Genomic DNA, 18,204 nt, shown 5'->3' on the forward strand with positions numbered 1-18,204 from the left:
ATAGGTTTATCCAACAATATTTCTGCCATAGGTCTATCCAACAATACTTCTGCCATAGGTCTATCCAACAATACTTCTGCCATAGGTTTATCCAACAATATTTCTGCCATAGGTCTATCCAACAATACTTCTGCCATAGGTCTATCCAACAATATTTCTGCTGCCTTATATCTTCAGTTTAAAAAGTTTATTTTAATCTCTGGTGTTCTCCGATGAGTCAGCGGTCAGTTTACAGATCTTGCGACGTCATAATTTGGTAGCAATGGACAGAGCACGGATAGTTCACTGTCTAACTTTGCGCTAAAAAACACACCAATAGCCGTCTCCGGTTATCTCTCCATGTATTTGTGTATCTGTATAACAAAGTGAATCTGTCCGGTTATTCAACTGTCTATCATCAGCCATCTGTCAGTTTGCCTGTCTGTCCGTCTATGTATTGCTATCAGCCGTGCGCACATTTATTTGGTTATTTGAACATTCTGTCTACTAAACTATTCTACTGACTACCTACCTACACACAAGTATAATGTTGATGTCTTAATAAAGAAAAAAAAATAGGGAAAACAATTAACATTTTAACGGAAAGTAGGGATGGCTGGTTATTCGTAGACTTGCTATAAGAAGTATCCAAAGTAAAATAAAAGCTGCAATAAGAAATACACAAACAAGTAAAGTGATATTAGTTGGATAGATTTTTAAACGATCCCTACTTTCCGTTACAATTTTTTTTCTTATTTATTTGTGGAGTTTTTATATGTCCATGGAATGGACACAGCATCTATAAACTTTCAGTGTAGCCATATCCCTGATAGCTATAACTCTTACAAGAATTAAGACCACAATCACAAATTTATAAAATTTAATCCTTACTTTGGCCTTCAGATAAATTTATAAAGCTGTCAAAGTAGGGATTACATTTTATAAATTTTCGATTGTGGTTTTAATTTTTGTTTCATGACTTTGTATCAGGATCCCTACTTCATATATGCTATACCTTTAGAAACTGTCGCGTGGCTATCCATCGATATGTAGCGCCATCTATTGGTTTGAATTGGGCTCAAAAGATATTTACATACGTGATGATGTTTCCCATTTTAAAAAAATCTGTATGCTTTATCGGAATAGCAAACGCGGATTCCCACAGACCAGTAAAGTAAGTTGGAGAAATTTTGTAGCGATAGTCTGATCCGTCTTGGGGCTAGCCCCGTTGACGTTATCAGGTGACATATCATAATTCCTTGTCAAGATCTGGACCTTATTATTATAATTGCTAAAGTATATAGTATTTTGTGAACAGGGTCGAATCCGTCCTTGTCCTACCCTGGTAGGTTTTTAGGTTCTAAGAACCACAGATGTTTAAAAATGTACAATTTAGCTTCACTCCGCTAAAAAGTTAGGGTCCGAAGACTTCGTGAAGCTTTGACTGTCGTTGGATTCAGACACAGGCCGTATGGTTTTCTCTTTTGGAAATTGGTCCATTGAGCAAAGGAATTTTCATTCCCCAGGGTGCTTCTATTTATGGTTTTTTAGGTAATAGGAAGTTTCGTTTTCTTTAAACTATCTACAACATATATCCTAAGAGTGAAAGGTTATCAACTATTTTGTCAAATTGTTTAAATTCCTTTACTCATGCAACATTAGAGAAGGTATTACTTGTAAACAAAAGCTAAACAGATGTATTTATTGTGGCTTACAGTTAAACCGAAAGCCGGCGAAATATTGGAAAACCAATAGTCCTAAAATGTGTTGTAAAAACAAGTTAACTGCGTGTCAGTGTTCCCTCTAAGTTGCGCGTCCGCACAACAACCAATCAATTCATTATTCCAGCCGCGCTCATCCTCAATAATGGTAACGAGTCTCAACACGTTGACGGCCTTAATGACCCTGGCAGTCGATAGGCCTAAAGCCCAAATAATCAACTTATAGCATTGCAAAGCGGCCTAATGATCTAATAGGGTCGATGGTCTAAAAATACCCCCTCCCCTAATAATAATAATAAAACTAGTACCGCACATTACCTTGATACTAGTGCACATGAAAAAATTCATTCCGCACATGTATTGAAAAAATTAGAGGGATCATTGCTGCAGGGGTTGTTTTTTCCACATTCCACAGAGATGAGGAAAAATCATAATTTCATAGAATCTTTTGTCTCTCATCGTCCAGTTTAACTGATGAGTTCTGGTATTTATTCATCGTATTGCTTACTAAGCAATGACTTGTGAGAGGCAAAAGATAGATCTGAAATACTATTTTTTACACACCTCTGATTTCAAGCCGCAATAGACAAATTAATAGGAACGTGGAAAACAATCTCTGCAGTTAACTTTTAAATCTATCTTATTCTTCTGTCGTGGTTTTAATGACATTTGTTACACTAGAATGGTCACATAAACACCCTGTGAAACTTGACCTAATGTGTTGATTGCTTTTTGATTAACATTACATAATTGTCGACCTGACTTAACCTTGTGGTTAGGGCACTTGACTTGCAAGCTGCGGGTCGCGGGTTCGAATCCCGTCACTGAGCATGGTCGCCCTTTCAGTCGTGGGGTACATTATAAGGTTACGATCAATCCCACTTTTCATTGATAAAGGAGTAGTCCAAGAGTTGCCTTTCCTCTAGTCTATCACATCTACATTAGGGACGACTAGCGCAGACAGCCTTCGACTAGCTTTGCGCGAAATTCAACCAACAAACAAACAAGTTTAATTGTGATCTAGATGTGACATGAATAATTGTATTTAGTTATCTTATGTATAAATTTATATAAATATAATAGTACTGTCTATTGATGTCCATGTAACTACTTCACAGGGTGTGGATGAATCTTCACCAAAACTGGCATGGAGGTTCATTAGGTCCATTCGGGGGTATATGCAAAATTTCAGTTTTGCTTTTTGTCGGTTTTATGGGCGTTTTTTACCACTCCTTCGCCCCCAGTAGATGGATTTTCACCAAACTTTGCATGAAAGTTTGTTGGGTTCATGGGAAGATGCATACAGATTTTCAGTTTTACATTTTGCAGTTTTTGTGGTTTTTTTACAGTTACATATAAGGGAAGCAACTTTTCACGTCCTAAGATACTTTCATTAATCATGAAGTTACATAACTTCCGTTCAGGGGACGGGTACTCCAGCTAGTGAATAAATAAGTTATAAAACAGCATTAGTTTAGTAATCTAACGTTTCTACATACTTGGTTCCCTGTTGTTCAAGTATCACTTTTATATATCGGATGAAAAACTCCAGAATATGTAATCGATTTTCATGGAAGCCTTGTGTTAAGATAATCTGATACAAAATATTATTGTCATCCTTCAAGAAGCAAAACATTATGATGGTACATTACACATTACTGTCACCAACATTCTTCAAAACCATTTATTAAGATAACAGAGATGAGTACGTTATATTGAAACGATTTTCGAGTCTCATGACGTCGTTATAGTCCATATTGCCATATCAGGCCATGCTCTGGCTGACGACTGTACATCTTGACAATAACCATGTAGCTTAGTTTCCATTGCAAAACACTTCGTGGCAAGGCTGTCACGTCTAACACATACCACTCGTCACTGTGGGCTTTCCATAATCCATCTAGTGTACGACGGTTCCCAGTGGCCGTTTCAGCTGTTTGAGGTATGCGCTGGTTGAACGGGAGATATAACTGGAAGTTTTATCTTGGTGAACCCATACCCTGCTGGCCTTTTTTCAGACGGAGATTTTTCTCGTTTGTGTTGTGTATTATTATCTGGGGCACATTGACGGATTTGCCACTGAACTTTGTATTTGTGGATTCTCACTTGTTACAAGATGCCGCACTTTGCTTACCACTGCAGGAATACGACTTGTTGCAGGTCTCTTTTTGGATAATCCTAGTTTCCCAAGTTGATACTTTTCCTTTGTTTTCCAATGGCATTAAGGACAAGGGAGATCCTCAGTTTGAAAACAACTTTATGTTCTGAGTGAATGAACATTTTACGTCGGTAAGAGTTGCTACATATCCTTCCCAAAAAGGGCCAATTTTCGGTGGCATCATACTACCAACGAAACACAAAAACAATGTCAAAATGTATTTCTGATACCTTATATCAGCTTTGACTTGTTGATATGCCTATTCGAAATAATTTTAATAAACGTACTCAACTTTCTGTATAATATACCGTACATTACACATCAACAGACGTTTATACATAACCTGGCGGAATTTTATATTTCTTTTTTTTCGTTGTTGTTGTTCTTGTATTAAGGTTATCATGAACCACCACAGGGGTTCATAATAGGTATGGCAAGGAATTGTACTAATAGAAATACTAATCCTAATAGAATGTACGGTTGTCTGCTAAAGCTGTACACACATATAAAAATGCACAAAAAAGCACGCATGTTAGATTTACAAGGAAAGAAAATCCACTTTAAATGACATATTTGTAATTCTTATGATTATTATTATTATGCCAGCTTACAACAAAAACGGTTTGATATATTGCACCCAAAAAAAATTTTGTAGAATACTAAATAAGGTACTGCGAAGGTCGTGGGGATATTGAAAAGTCGAGTTGTTTCTTTTATAATTTATTATAAGCTAAAATTATCATAATTCTAGTGTAAACGATGTTATCATAACCTCTTGAAGTAAGCTTTCTTACAAATATTTGGTATTCCTTAAAATGGAAAAAAATATAGAAACTCAGTGCTTTGTACACTATACAATCAGTGTCTTTAGGGAGTCAACCCCTATATTACGTATAAAGTGAAAGAGTAAAAAAGAATCAATACATCTCTTACTATAATGGACGTAGCATGTATGTCAGTATTTATGTATGTAACCAAAACCCCTGCGCCATCTATTGAATGGCGCCACAAACAAAAGTCCGTAGACAATTTTCACACTTTGAGTATTCAAGATTAAGACAATTAGAAAAATAACTGTGGAATGGGAAACAACCATTTCTTTATAATAGAACACAATTTTAAATAAAAATACTCTCCTCACAACAAGAATACGAATTTCGCTAAGACAGTACGTAAGGATTTGATCATATCTTTATTGATGTAATTTTTAAATGCAGTACAGAAAAACTGGAGTTCTTAAAAAAACTATTATTTTTTGAATAAACGCTACCACTTTTAATGTATAAAAACATTACAGTTTATATCAGTAACAATTTATCAACATAAGAACAACACAAAAGAAAAACACCATTAAGAGGAAACATCGTACGATGGCCAGGTGGTTATGGCGCTCGATTTGCAACCTGAGGGTCGCGGGTTCGAATCCCCGTCCCACCAAACATACTCACCCTTTCAGCCGTGGGGGCGTTATAATGTAGCGGTCAATCCCACTATTCGTTGGTAAGAGAGTAGCCCAGGAGTTGGCGGTGGATGGTGATGACTTAGTCTTACACTGCTAAATTAGGGACGCAGATAGTCCTCGTGTAGCTTTGAGCGAAATTCAGAAACAAACTTATTTAAAGTGCATAAAAATGTTTGTTACACAATTATTCCTTTATTTACTATTCATTTTAAGTACTTTAACTGATTTTGTTATGTTAACAATTGTTTGTTATCAAGGCAAAGCTACACAATGAGTGGTCCCCCAGAGGGACAGCGGTAAATTTGCGTTCTTACAATACTAAAATTCGGGGTTCAATTTCCCGCGGTGGACACAGCAGATAGCCCGATGTGGCTCTAAAAACAAACAAACAGCTACACAATTGGTTATCTGCGCTGTGGCTACCATGAGGAATCGGCACCCCTGATTTTAGCGTTATATGCCCTTAAGCTTATCGCTGATCCAGCGAAGGCCCTCTAGTAATAAGCTGTTTAGTACCTCGTGTTGATTGAATGGAAATTTTTATCTTTGTATGTACAGTGTTCACAACTCCGTCAGTTATTTTTTTGTCATGTTAGACAGTCACGTGTAGTAAACTGGTTTATCTAAGACTTCCACTGCTGTTTGTGCCTCTGAAACTCTTATTAAACCACGTCATACGAATCAAACTTGGTATTCGAAAACACACAATACGCTTCTTTCCCAGCTATCAGGAACTTCGCTCTTAGTTTATTTTACAGTACTGTAATATTTTTCGAAATTAAAACGTTGACTGCTGTTTATTTCAGTTTAAATAGGAGCTGAAAGCCACTGAAAGTTTTTGCTGGAAAAGAATCAATATGATGCATCTGTGTTTAAGAGTTTTTATCTCTCGGATGTGGGTTAAATAAATAAACGTTTTTGTTGTTGCTGTTTTTGTATTTTTTACTGATTGCCCTTTATCATCAGTAGTGAAATAGATTTTTATGTGTGGCGAAGTGATGAAACGCTTGAAACTGCTCGACTTTCTTAATTTTGTAAATCAATATTAGATTCTTATGTTAAATAGTACTTTCTTTGTGACATTACAGCGTTTCAAGAAAAATCCCGAACATGTCTTGGTGGATTCAGCGTCACCGTTGTGGTCCGTTGGAGAAGATGCAGAAGTTAGATGTAACTTCTGTTTACTCTCAGCCTCAGCTCATCCACAGGGAGACTCTGAGTTTTTAATTTGTATCGACTGCGGTGGCAGAGGCAAGTATTATTTGTCTATCCATCTATCAGTCTCATCCTTATATTTATGTATCTCTGTGGGACCCATCTGTACGTCTGTCTGCATATAATTTATCGTTTTTCTTTCAATTTAATCATTTAGCTACCTGTTTATACGTGCACCTAGTTAATAATATCTACAGGTGTCATTCTGTTCCGTCTGTCTATCTATATTTTATCAGTTTCCTTATTTGTTTATATGTTTGCCTTCTTATCCATCTCTTTATTTTGTCCCAAGTTTCTTCACCTATCCACCAAATTTTTATCAATGTATTGTCAAAATATTTGTCAGCCAGACTTTCTACTCCTAGCTATGGCTATCTATGTCAGTGATATTTGTGATATCAATTTTTATTGTATTTGTTTGTCTATTATCGGTTTATCTACCCAGTATCTATATTAACGTATTTTTCTGTATGTCAATTTATTTGTAATTTTCCTTTTACTTCCACGTTTTTTCTTTTATTATTTTTGTTTCAATAAAGGATCAGAGTTTTTATATAATTACCATTTGAAGACAAACGGGTGGCGTACAAAAACGGATAAACCATAATGTCATATTTACAAAAACAAACAAATAGGGAAGATAGCTAACCAGATACAGAGATAGACATAGGTGGTAGATAGATGTGTATATTATGATTATTTCCATGTTTCAGCTTCTACAAAGTGTATGGACTACAGCCCTGAATTGGCAGCAAGGGCTAGGATGTACCCTTGGCAGTGCATGTACTGTAAGACATGTTGCATGTGTAACGACTCAGAAGATTGGGTAAGTGTACATTTTGCGATTTATTTATTGTTTTGTTTGTTTGCTTTTGGCAAAGCTACTAAGGGTATCTGTCGCCGTCCTTAATCTGAAACTGCCAACCATGGGGAAGACAACTAGCCGGCAACACCCCCCCCCCCGCTAACTCTTGGGTTACTGCATGTCTACCAACGAATAGTGGAATTGACCGTTACATTATAACGCCTCCACAGCCGAAAGGACGAACATATTCTCCACCGAGTTTCAAGTACATTGCGAGTCGAGCACCATAACCATCAGTTGAGACTCTTCATCACACTACAAAAAATGATCCGGATCGTTGATCATTCTGGATCTGAAAAGAATTTTCTCAGTTTTCGAAAGTGAAATTTGACGTTATCCCAATATAAATGTATGCAATCTCGGGGCGAGAGTATGCAATGGTTTGTAATTATATATAATTATCTTTGTAGTTTTTTTATATGTTGTTTGTATCATATACTTATGGATCTAAGTGTAATTACATACTAAATAAAGTTCTGCGCCCCCCCCCCCGATAGCTTACCGGTAAGCTAGAGAGCTTACAACGCTAAAATTCGGGGTTTGATTTTCGCAATGTGCACAGCACAAGTAGCCCGCTGTGCAGCTTTATTCTGTACACCAAACAAACAAGTATTTCAGTAGGTGTTTATCAACAGAACCAGATGTAGCGTAATAGTGTGCTCTGGCTGTGAATCCAAGGGATCATGGCTCACATCCCGATGTCGCGAAAACGAACTCTGCACTTTGGAGTTGCGTGTGCGCTAGAAGAGAGGAGTTTAAATTCCACTATTCGATCAGATAAGAGTTGACGGTGGCTACTGTTGACTAGCTGCTTTCCCCTAGTCTTATGAAATGAAAATTAAAGATGCAGATAACTTTTCTGTTTGCGCAAAAATCCAAAAACAAATTCTATTAAAAATTACGAATCTGATCATACAAAATGTCAAAATACATTTTTTTTGTGCGAGACTGATTTGTTGTTAAGCGCAAAGTTACACAGTTACACGGTTTTTAGCGTTGTAAGTTTCAGACTTTTGTTTGTAGTTATGCACAAAGCTACACAATGGGCTATCTGTAATTTTGTGAGCATAAATTACACGGTTTTTAGCTTTGTAAGTTTCAGACTTTTGTTTGTAGTTATGCACAAAGCTACACAATGGGCTATCAGTAATTTTGTGAGCATAAACTAGTCTTTATGATTGACTTTCCACTTTTGTGAGTCTACTTGAGAAACTTCAGAAACGTTAATTATAAGTTAGTTGAACAGCGATATTTGTGTGTTTTGTATAAAGTACAATCGTCTTTGCTGTAGCGTAAAAATAAACTTTACTAAAGTAAATGAAAATTAATCTATTGACCAGCATTTCACCCTTAGTTGAGTGATCGCCAGGAGACATAAGGCTCTATCTAAAGGGCAAACTTCCTGAACGTTTACTGGCACTTTTGTTTTTATGCATTTATTTTAAGAAACAACTCTGGCTCATTAACATTAATCGTAACTTACATGAAAAACGGTAGTGTTTAGTTTGTGGAAGTAACCATTATTGATACCGTACATTATTTAATTTAACAAATCATTAATAATCAGCAAACGTAAACTCATACGTTCAGTATTCGTTAGAAGTGCCCCCGGCGGGAAAAATATAAGTACTCAGTACTCATTAGAATTTTTTATGATAAAAATCACTATTGTATAATATTATAATTTCATTTTCAATGCGAAATTATGAACTGAAGTTATTTTGTAACTTAAATGGCACAAAATATACTATTACATATATATTCATATACTCGTAAAGTTCAATTGTTATTTTTTCTTTCCTACTACAGGATACGATGTTAATCTGTGATGCTTGTGACAAAGGATTTCATATGAAATGTCACGTGCCTAAAGTTACCGAAGAACCAACAGGTACGTTTGATAAAATATATCATGTGAAATGTCACGTGCCTAAAGTTCCATACAAATTAACAGATATGTTTAACCAAAGCTAATTTAAGTAAAGTCACGTGATCAATGATACAGAAAAACGAACATTAATATGTTTGACTAAGGATATCCCGTGGAATGTCATAATCTAGACTCTAGAGCAACAGAAAATCTAACTGTTATGTTCTTCAAAGCATAAATAAGTGTATTACGTCAAATCACATGTCATTCTGTTAAAAAGAAGCACATTCAACAAATGATGTCATGAGAAATGTGTCACGAGTTTGCAAGAAGACATGTAAAAGGTATGTTTGAAAGATATGATCATATAAGATATCATGAACCAGAATTATGAAGGAACTAACAATTATGTCTTATAAAAGATCCTACGTAAATGTTTACATTTTCGAAGTTACGATAGTGTGTATATGGCAGAAAAGACATTTTATTTTTTAAATGATTTTTTCTAACAGTTACTTTACTGTTTGTGTACAAAAGGTAATCGTTCGAATGTCATGCACCATATCTTAAACCGTTATTCGACAAAAGTATGTATGTGTGTCCGCTTATAACTGGCGAACTGCTGGACCGACTGTCACCAAACCTGGCATGTACTCTTAAGAGTGACATAGTTTCGGCGTTCGGATCTTAACATGGCCTTCTAAATACTAGCAGGCCTAATACTAAGTACGGTGGCATCACAGGTGGGATGCTCGCAGTCGACAGCCAGTTCAATGTAATGTAACACTGGCTGGTTACGTCAACTGTGTGTGTACTACCCATGATTAATTAATTAAAACGTGCATTTAGTAATTCAGTTTACATAGCATGTATCTGTGATTTACACGCTTAATGGAATTATACACTAGTATGAGAAATTAATACTGGGAAGATTAGCCTACATGTAAGTAATGTTCACAGACAGCATTTACTGCAACTACACGTGAAAATGTACAGATGTAAACTGAAATAAACACATTTTGATCACATTTACATAAATTAATTTGAACACGATTTTAGTTACCGTATAAAATTGACAGCTTTCGCCGTGTTTCTAATGACTTTGTGGAATTCTTTTTGCCATTAACAAGTTTGGTATAATTGTTTAACATAGTGTTAGAGGCAAGTAATACACTTCTTGATACTAGCTCAGACACCACCATCCCAAACTCACGAACAACATCTGGTTTGTTCATAAGTTCAATGCTGGTTCCAGTGACAATTTTTCTCTAATTTTCTACAGCTAGATACTTTTGTTCTTGTTTTTTTCGAAACCAAACATTTGAATACAACGTAAATATTAGCAGCAATATCAGTAAGAAATGGTATAGACCATTTAAGACCGCTTCAGTCTGTATTTTTTGATATGGTAAAAATGTTCATCTAATTCCTCACCGTTTTCACAAAGCATTATATTTATCTAAGCAGAGTTATAACTTGCACGAGATTGTGGGAACAACTTTATGTGCTATGAACCAACAATAAAGATAATGCTTGCTGTATCTCTGTCATCAAGTTCAACATGCGGAAAATCATCCAGAACAGACGAAATCATTTTGCTCAAGTGATTTAACCACATCCTCTGTCATGACATCCTCACAATCAGCCATAAAGTGCAGCAAACAAAAATGACCACACCTTGTAGATTTCAAATTTCTTTCAGACATCTGTCTGTACTGAGAAAATCGAAACTAAGTTATCATTCTGAAACTTCCAAGTAGCACATAGTGGAGGTGATCTGATTCTAGCAATATTTAACAAGTAAGCGCGTGGTAACTGAAGTACAGTGTACGTCTAAAAGCAAAGTGTGTTCCTTTTAAGAGACATCCGCGCCTGGCTTTACGTTTCAACTTTCTCCCCAGTTGTCAAGCCAAGACACTAACCTCTCCATAAGCTCAAGCCTTTCGTCGTTAACAGACCGAAATGGATCACAGTCAGTGCCTCGTATGTTTCTTCATTTCAATGCCCCCAGTGGCACAGCGGTATGTCTGCAGACTTACAACGATAGAATCCGGATTTCGATACCCGTGGTGTCCAGAACATAGATAGCCCATTGTGTAGCTTTGTACTTAGTTGCAAACAAACAAAATTCATTTCAAAAAAATTTCCCACAGTTTCAAAATCATTTCAATGAACTTTTTGTATCAAACACAGTATCACTCAACTCTGAAAAAATTGAATAGCTGTAACTACTTTCTCATTGAACATTTTCTGTCACTCAGTGTTTCTTGGATACAGAGCCTTGTGAGTCAAATTTGGGGCTAATATAACTAATCATTTTTTTTCAAAACTATGCAATGTTTTCAAGTCTCCAATAGAAGCTTCGCGAATTACAATCTTGCCATCCATTTTAGGACATGTCAGTATTTGTTTGGAATCAGCTTCGTTAATCCAGTTATTTCGCACACATTTCTTTAATAAATGAACGCTAGCAAAAAAAAAAAAAAAAAAAAACAACAAGGCCAGGCTTTGAATCTACGTTTCGATTTATTCTGTTGTTATCAGACGTCATGCACGAGACTCTGTATCCTGCAATGAGCACAAGATGTAACACTTGTATAATAATCTCTTTCAAGTTTGCTGCATTTAAATTTACAAATGGAATGAGAGCAACCACATCTTTGTTTTTTAACTAATAAGAAGAAATTATATCTGCCTGCACTGTTATAGCTTGCTGCAATGAACCGTTTCTTGCAAACCCTTGGATACTGCCACCCTTGAAGCTAGTATTTGAGTGTAGTGAATCTCATGAAGCAACAGAGAAACATTTTTTTTTTTTGGTGGGGCTATAAATGTGCAGCATTATTCTCAAGTCAGTCAGGTGTGATAAGTCCACCGCTGGCCCGGCATGGCCAGGTGGTTAGGGCGCTCGACTCGCAATCTGAGGGTCGTGGTTTTAAATCCCCATCCTACCAAACATGCTCGCTTTTTCAGCCGTGAGGTATTACAATGTGACGGGCAATCCCACTATTCGTTGGTATAAGAGTAGCCCAAGAGTTGGCGGTGGGTGGTGATGACTAACTGCCTTCCCACTAGTCTTACAGATAGCCCTCGTGTAGCTTTGTGCGAAATTCAAAACAAACAATCAAACTAACTCTAAGTTATAACTGTTCCAGCAATAAATACAAATTAAACACATGCATATCATCAGTACCATTCATATCAGTAGTATCAAACAATTTTTGCAACAAATTAATTGCCTGAGACATCCTTGACTCATTTACAAGTGCATTTTATAATGGCTCAGAATAACGTCAAGCTCTGACCAACATTCTAATTTGTTACTAGAGGAAAGTACCCATAACAGACTAGTGCTGTCTACTTCTGTTCTGTCACAAAACACTCTCACACTCCAATCTGAGAGAATTTTAACAGAAACTCTAATCTTTGAACATTCCATAGTGCCAAAAATGCAGCAGCACACAGAAATGTCAGACTGTATTATCAACCAACCAGACTTGACTCCAACAGATTGTCAATCTCACCACAGTCAAAAGATGAGTTTTCGTCTCTTTCATGCCATTGCTGTAAGACTTATTCGTCCCGATGTCTGAATTTTCTTGTCTTTCTTCGAATGTTTTTCCTTTCTTTGATGACTGACGTGACAGATATGTGGGTAGGTTTGGAAAGATTGAAGGAAAGGTATCATCAATAAGTTTTGGAATTTTGCGTGGATCACAAAGTACTGATCCAGCTAAACGTTTCGCGCTGTTTTCAGTCACAATGCATTCCGAAACGAAATGTTAAATGCAGAACACAACATCATTAGTGAGTGTGAAATATTTTCATGGTATGCGATGTACTCACTTTACTCGGTTCTCAGTGTTCTCGGGGAAACGAAAGACAGTTGTGTATTCCTGTCCTCTGTACATTCATACATCCTGGTACCCAGCACTTCCGCTGCATTTTCTAAAAATTAAACATTTTAAAGATTGCATTAGCTATTTCTTGTAATTTATAATTTATTTAGAATAGAAAAATTATGAGAAAATATTATAAAATGTTATCTGATTGTATTGCAGTTAGCCTAGGCGTCACCTATATTGTGAAACAACAACTATAGTTTCAACACACATTAGTTAATAATTGCCAGTCAAAAACCATACTGGCATTATAATGTCGCCTACTAACCACTGTCAGTATTGTCTCTTACAAGCCTCTTTATCTTTTCTTACGGTTTTTGACCTAACATTAACACCATACTAGTATTGTGTGATCTATAGGCCTCGGGTTTAATACGTTAAGGGTTAGGAGTCGTGTAATAATACAGTTTAGGGTACTGTGATAGTCATATTCTGATATTGTAAATACAAAATAGGTCTAAAGTGATGTTGTGTTGACGATAGGTCTATTCGATAATAGACAGCATCAAAGTAGACTTGTCTGTTATTAAAATTTTGACATGAATTAGTACATACATGCAGTGTCTTGTAAAAGTATTCACCCCCCCCCCTGAAAAGTTTCCACATTTTGTTGTCATCTGAGCATGCAATCATGAAACTTTCAAATGCGACTTCATATTTGGAATGTACACAACCTACACCAAACTGAGAAAGATAAAAAACGCTGATAGTATGTAAATGAGTTAGATTTTCAAAGAAAATTAGAATATTCTCAATTGTATAAGTATTCAACCCCTTTTACGGCAACTTTAAATCAGTTCAGATACAAAAGATTAGTTTTAAAGGTCATAAAATTAGTGTAATATTCTTTTTCTGTGTGTAATCAAAGTGGTTTAACTTGAGTCCAGAGTAAATGCATCTGTTCAAGCCACAACTCACATAGTGATACGACAACCAACCATGAAGACCAAGGAAATTTCCAAACAAGTCAAGGATAAAGTGGTAGAGAAGCACAGAGCAGGAGAAGGTTACAAGAAAATCTCAAAGTCGCTGATTGTCCCTCTGAGTACGGTGAAGTCCATCATTAAGAAGCGGAATGTGCTTCATACCACCTAGTCACTACCCAGATCAGGCCGCCCTTCCAAACTAAGTAGCCATGCAAGCAGGAAACTGGTTAGGGATGCCACTGTGAAGCCAACAGTGACTTTGAAAGATTTGCAAAGTTCTGCGTCTGAGATAGGAGTCAGTATTCATACATCAACAATATCCCGGTCTCTACACAAAGCTGGCTAGTATGAGCGAGTGGCAAGAAAGAAACCATTATTGAAAAATAATCATCTGAAATCTCGTATAGAGTTTGCGACAAATCATGTAAATAATACCAACTGAAGACATGTGGCAGAATGTTTTGTGGGCAGACGAGACAAAAATTGCGCTTTTTGGTCTAAATTCAAAGTGTTACGTCTGGCAAAACCAAACATAGCACATCACCTGGTCAACGCCATCCCAACTGTCAAGCATGGTGGTGGCAGCATCATTTTACGGGGTTGCTTCTCATCAGCAGGGATTGGGAAGCTCGTTAGGATTGAGGGGAAGGTGTATGGTGCAAAGTAAAGGCGAATCCTATAGGAAAACCTATTTGAGTCAGCCAGGAATCTAAAACTGGGTCGACAATTCACATTTCAGCAAGACAATGACCCGAAGCACAAAGCGAAAGTCACACTGTAATGTTTTCAAAAGAATAAAGTGAATGTCCTGGAGTGGCCCAGTCAAAGTCAAACTTGAATCTACTGGAAAATTTATTGTGAGACTTGAAGATTGCAGTCCATCGACGATCTCCAATGAACTTGTCAGAATTGGAGCCATTTTGCCAAGAAGAATGGGCAAAAAATACACCATTCCATTGTGCAAAGCTATCCAAAAAAGATTCACAGCAGTAATTGTTGCCAAAGGTGCTTCCACCAAGTACTGGGTTAGGGAGCTGAAAACTTATGCAATCAGCAAATTTCAATTTATATATTTTCTTTGCAGGTTTTGCTGACATTCAACCTCCTTCACACATAACAGTGTTAAGTTTGATCATTAGAGTTTTGAATAAAAACAAGTTCATTAAAACATTCTTTACATTAATTGTATTTCATCAAAATGTGACATTATTGATAGGGGGTGAATACTTTTGCAAGGCACTGTTGATCTCAGTATTACAGTATACATCATCAAAGATATTAAAACAGACGTACTAATCTTTATTATGAAAAACTGCACAACTCTTAATATTTTTTAATCCAAACATTCAAACTTCCAACGAATGAGCTGCAGCTGAGCTCCCGTCTGTGAAGTCACAGCTATGGATCAGCGCTTAGTATCAGGCTTGCTAATATTTAGAAAGCCATGATCTGGACCTCATTGTCACCCCAAGGGGATCTTATATCCTCCCCTTGCACTGAACCAGTGCAACAGCTAGTATTTTATATTTTGAAATATTTTCGTCTTATCTCGGGTCTGTCAGCCGCTATCATCTTCACTCTTCCTGCCGAAAATAAATATATACAGTATACATTACATTCAAACCCTATACACACGCTAAGTACAACTTATCAACTTTAAGTATTCTTAAGTACAATTGTTGTTTTATGTGATATTATGTTTTTTCATTGAAATACAAACAAAGCAGGATAAAATGTGTTAACATTTACCGGACCCCTTTAGCAACTGGCAGTATTGCCTATAACTATGCAAGTAAATTAACTGATTAATTTAGTCTGTTAATATACTGCTTTTAATCCTTATCAATTTATTTTTCAATAAATGAAATATTTTAGAATTATTTTTATTTAACTGAAAAAGTTTTAGTTACAGTAACACCTTTCAAAACAATTATCAGTAAATTTTGAACCGTAATTCTAAGAACTTATGGGAGAGGGCAGAGAAGCATATTTAATGATATATCAACCATATTACATCTGCCTGAAATTGAGTTAACTGCTAATTTAAAGTTTAGTAGTTAAATTGTACTTTGGATTTAGGAGTTATATTTTCAATATACAAACAATAATACAATTTACAATAACAGTTATTACAAACAATGATTTATAAACAAAAGTTTCACAAACTTACAAGCAATATAAAGTCTTCTTTCTAGTCTGGAACTTCCTTGATATATTATCGAGGGTTCACGATGAGCGAGTTAATTACGAGTTGATGTAGGTACGATTCGCTTAACGGGAAGCTAGCTAGCTTTGTCCTTCGTTATTTATCAGCCACACACACCGGGTTTTCCACGGTAACGTTATGTAATGTTTTCGTAAAAATACTAATGTCCCATGAGATTCCACTGAAGTTAAATGAGCTGTAATGTTCGAACTTTGTAAATGCTCCTGGTCAAATATCTGAAGTTTTCCAACTGATAAGCATTATAACAATCACAGTTATGGCTTCCAAAGTTTATAGCACACTGACTATAGCAAACTAATAATAGATACTCTTTTTTGGCGCGGCGCGTTGATTATATTTATAGACGTATGGAGATTTTCTAGAAAATTCAGGTTACGTAACAATACAAATTTAAGCGTTTACATACATACATATATTGTTGATTCTTACTCTCAAGAATCTTCTACAACTTTGGAGAATAGGCGGGAGTTTCGCAATACATATTTATCAATATAAGCTATGCATTTTTCTGAATAGAAACTTAATCTAAACAAACGCTGATATTAAAATAAATATATAATAATAAATACATCACAGCAGTGACGACGATGCTTTTTACTCAGTACCAGAGCACTTCAGGCCGGCTGAGATGTGATACACACGGAGTGGAATATTCGATCATTGATAATTTATAAAGCTTTACATATAATCCTCTTAGATTTGAACTCGGGTACAAAAAAAGAAGTGAAATGAAAAAGGTGCACTGTATACTAACGTATTAGATCGTCAAGGAATTACTGTCGCGTTTTGGAACATTTTCATTAACCACCCCCCAGAAAACGTACGTCAGGTATAACAGTTAAAAGAACTCCTAAAAGTCACGTTAGTGTAGCTTATATAATGTGTAAAGTTTAGTGTACTCTAATTCCTTATAGTGATGGCACACTACGAGACACACATTCTGCATGTAATGCTGTTTTAATAAAAGAAGGGAAACAACGCCTCTGTAGCCACAAAGAATATCAAAGGCGTTTATGGAAATGTTTGTAAGTGTCAACGATGGTTCAGCAAATTTCGTTCAAGTGAACTTAGCCTTAAAAACTGTGATTGCAGGGGCCGACATGTTGGAATTGATATTGATGCTCTGAAGACGTTTGTTGAGTCCAACCCAAGACAACAAACTCGTGAAATGACCCTGAAATTGCACGTGTCTCATGAAACAATACGTAAATATCTAAGGAATATGAGAAAACTCTATAAAGAAGGGGTTTGGGTATTTCTCGAACTCTCCGATGACCATCGTTTCCAAAGTGTGAACGTTGCTTCGTCTCTTCTGGTGCGTAATGCGCATGAACCATTTTGGTCAGAATTGTCACCTGTGATGAAAAATGGATTCTCTATGGGAATATTAAACGCCAAAAACAATGGCTCAGTTCTAGACAAAAACCACTTCCGACCCCAAAACCTGGACTCCATCCGCAGAAAGTGATGCTTTGTATTTGATGGGACATCAAAGGAGTAATTCATTTCGAACCCCTCAATCCACAGCGAACTGTTAATGCAAAGATCTACAGTTAGCAACTGGAACGTTAAAATCAAGCCCTTTACTCGCAGTCGGAAATGTGTTCTTCTTTCTCCACGACAACGCACATGTGGCACGTTTGACGCAACACGAGATTGTGGAGTTGGGTTGGGGAGTTCTCCCCCACTCACCATATTCTCCAGATATGGCACCATCAGATTACTATCTTCTTTGTTCGCTGCAACACCATCTTAATGGGAAAACTTATGATGAAAATGTGGAAGGTGTTAAAGAGGACATCGACATGTTTTTTGCTTCAAAGCCAAGTGATTTCTTCAATCGGGACATTAACAATCTGATTGTAAGATGGGAAGCATC

At 36.4% G+C, this 18,204-nt stretch overlaps 1 protein-coding gene across 2 annotated transcripts in view; it reads left to right on the plus strand.

The window, feature by feature from the left end:
- Positions 1–18,204, plus strand: part of LOC106462312 (histone acetyltransferase KAT6A-like) — a 56,195-nt gene that overhangs the window by 27,120 nt on the left and 10,871 nt on the right. For both annotated transcript variants that reach the window (XM_022389846.1, XM_022389849.1), the window contains exons 2-4: positions 6,409–6,571; positions 7,249–7,361; positions 9,210–9,291. In XM_022389846.1, coding sequence (XP_022245554.1) covers positions 6,409–6,571; positions 7,249–7,361; positions 9,210–9,291 — 358 coding nt within the window. The remainder of the gene's footprint in view (positions 1–6,408; positions 6,572–7,248; positions 7,362–9,209; positions 9,292–18,204) is intronic.

This window comes from Limulus polyphemus, unplaced genomic scaffold, assembly GCF_000517525.1.
Source record: "Limulus polyphemus unplaced genomic scaffold, Limulus_polyphemus-2.1.2 Scaffold45, whole genome shotgun sequence".
NCBI classification, from domain to species: domain Eukaryota; kingdom Metazoa; phylum Arthropoda; class Merostomata; order Xiphosura; family Limulidae; genus Limulus; species Limulus polyphemus.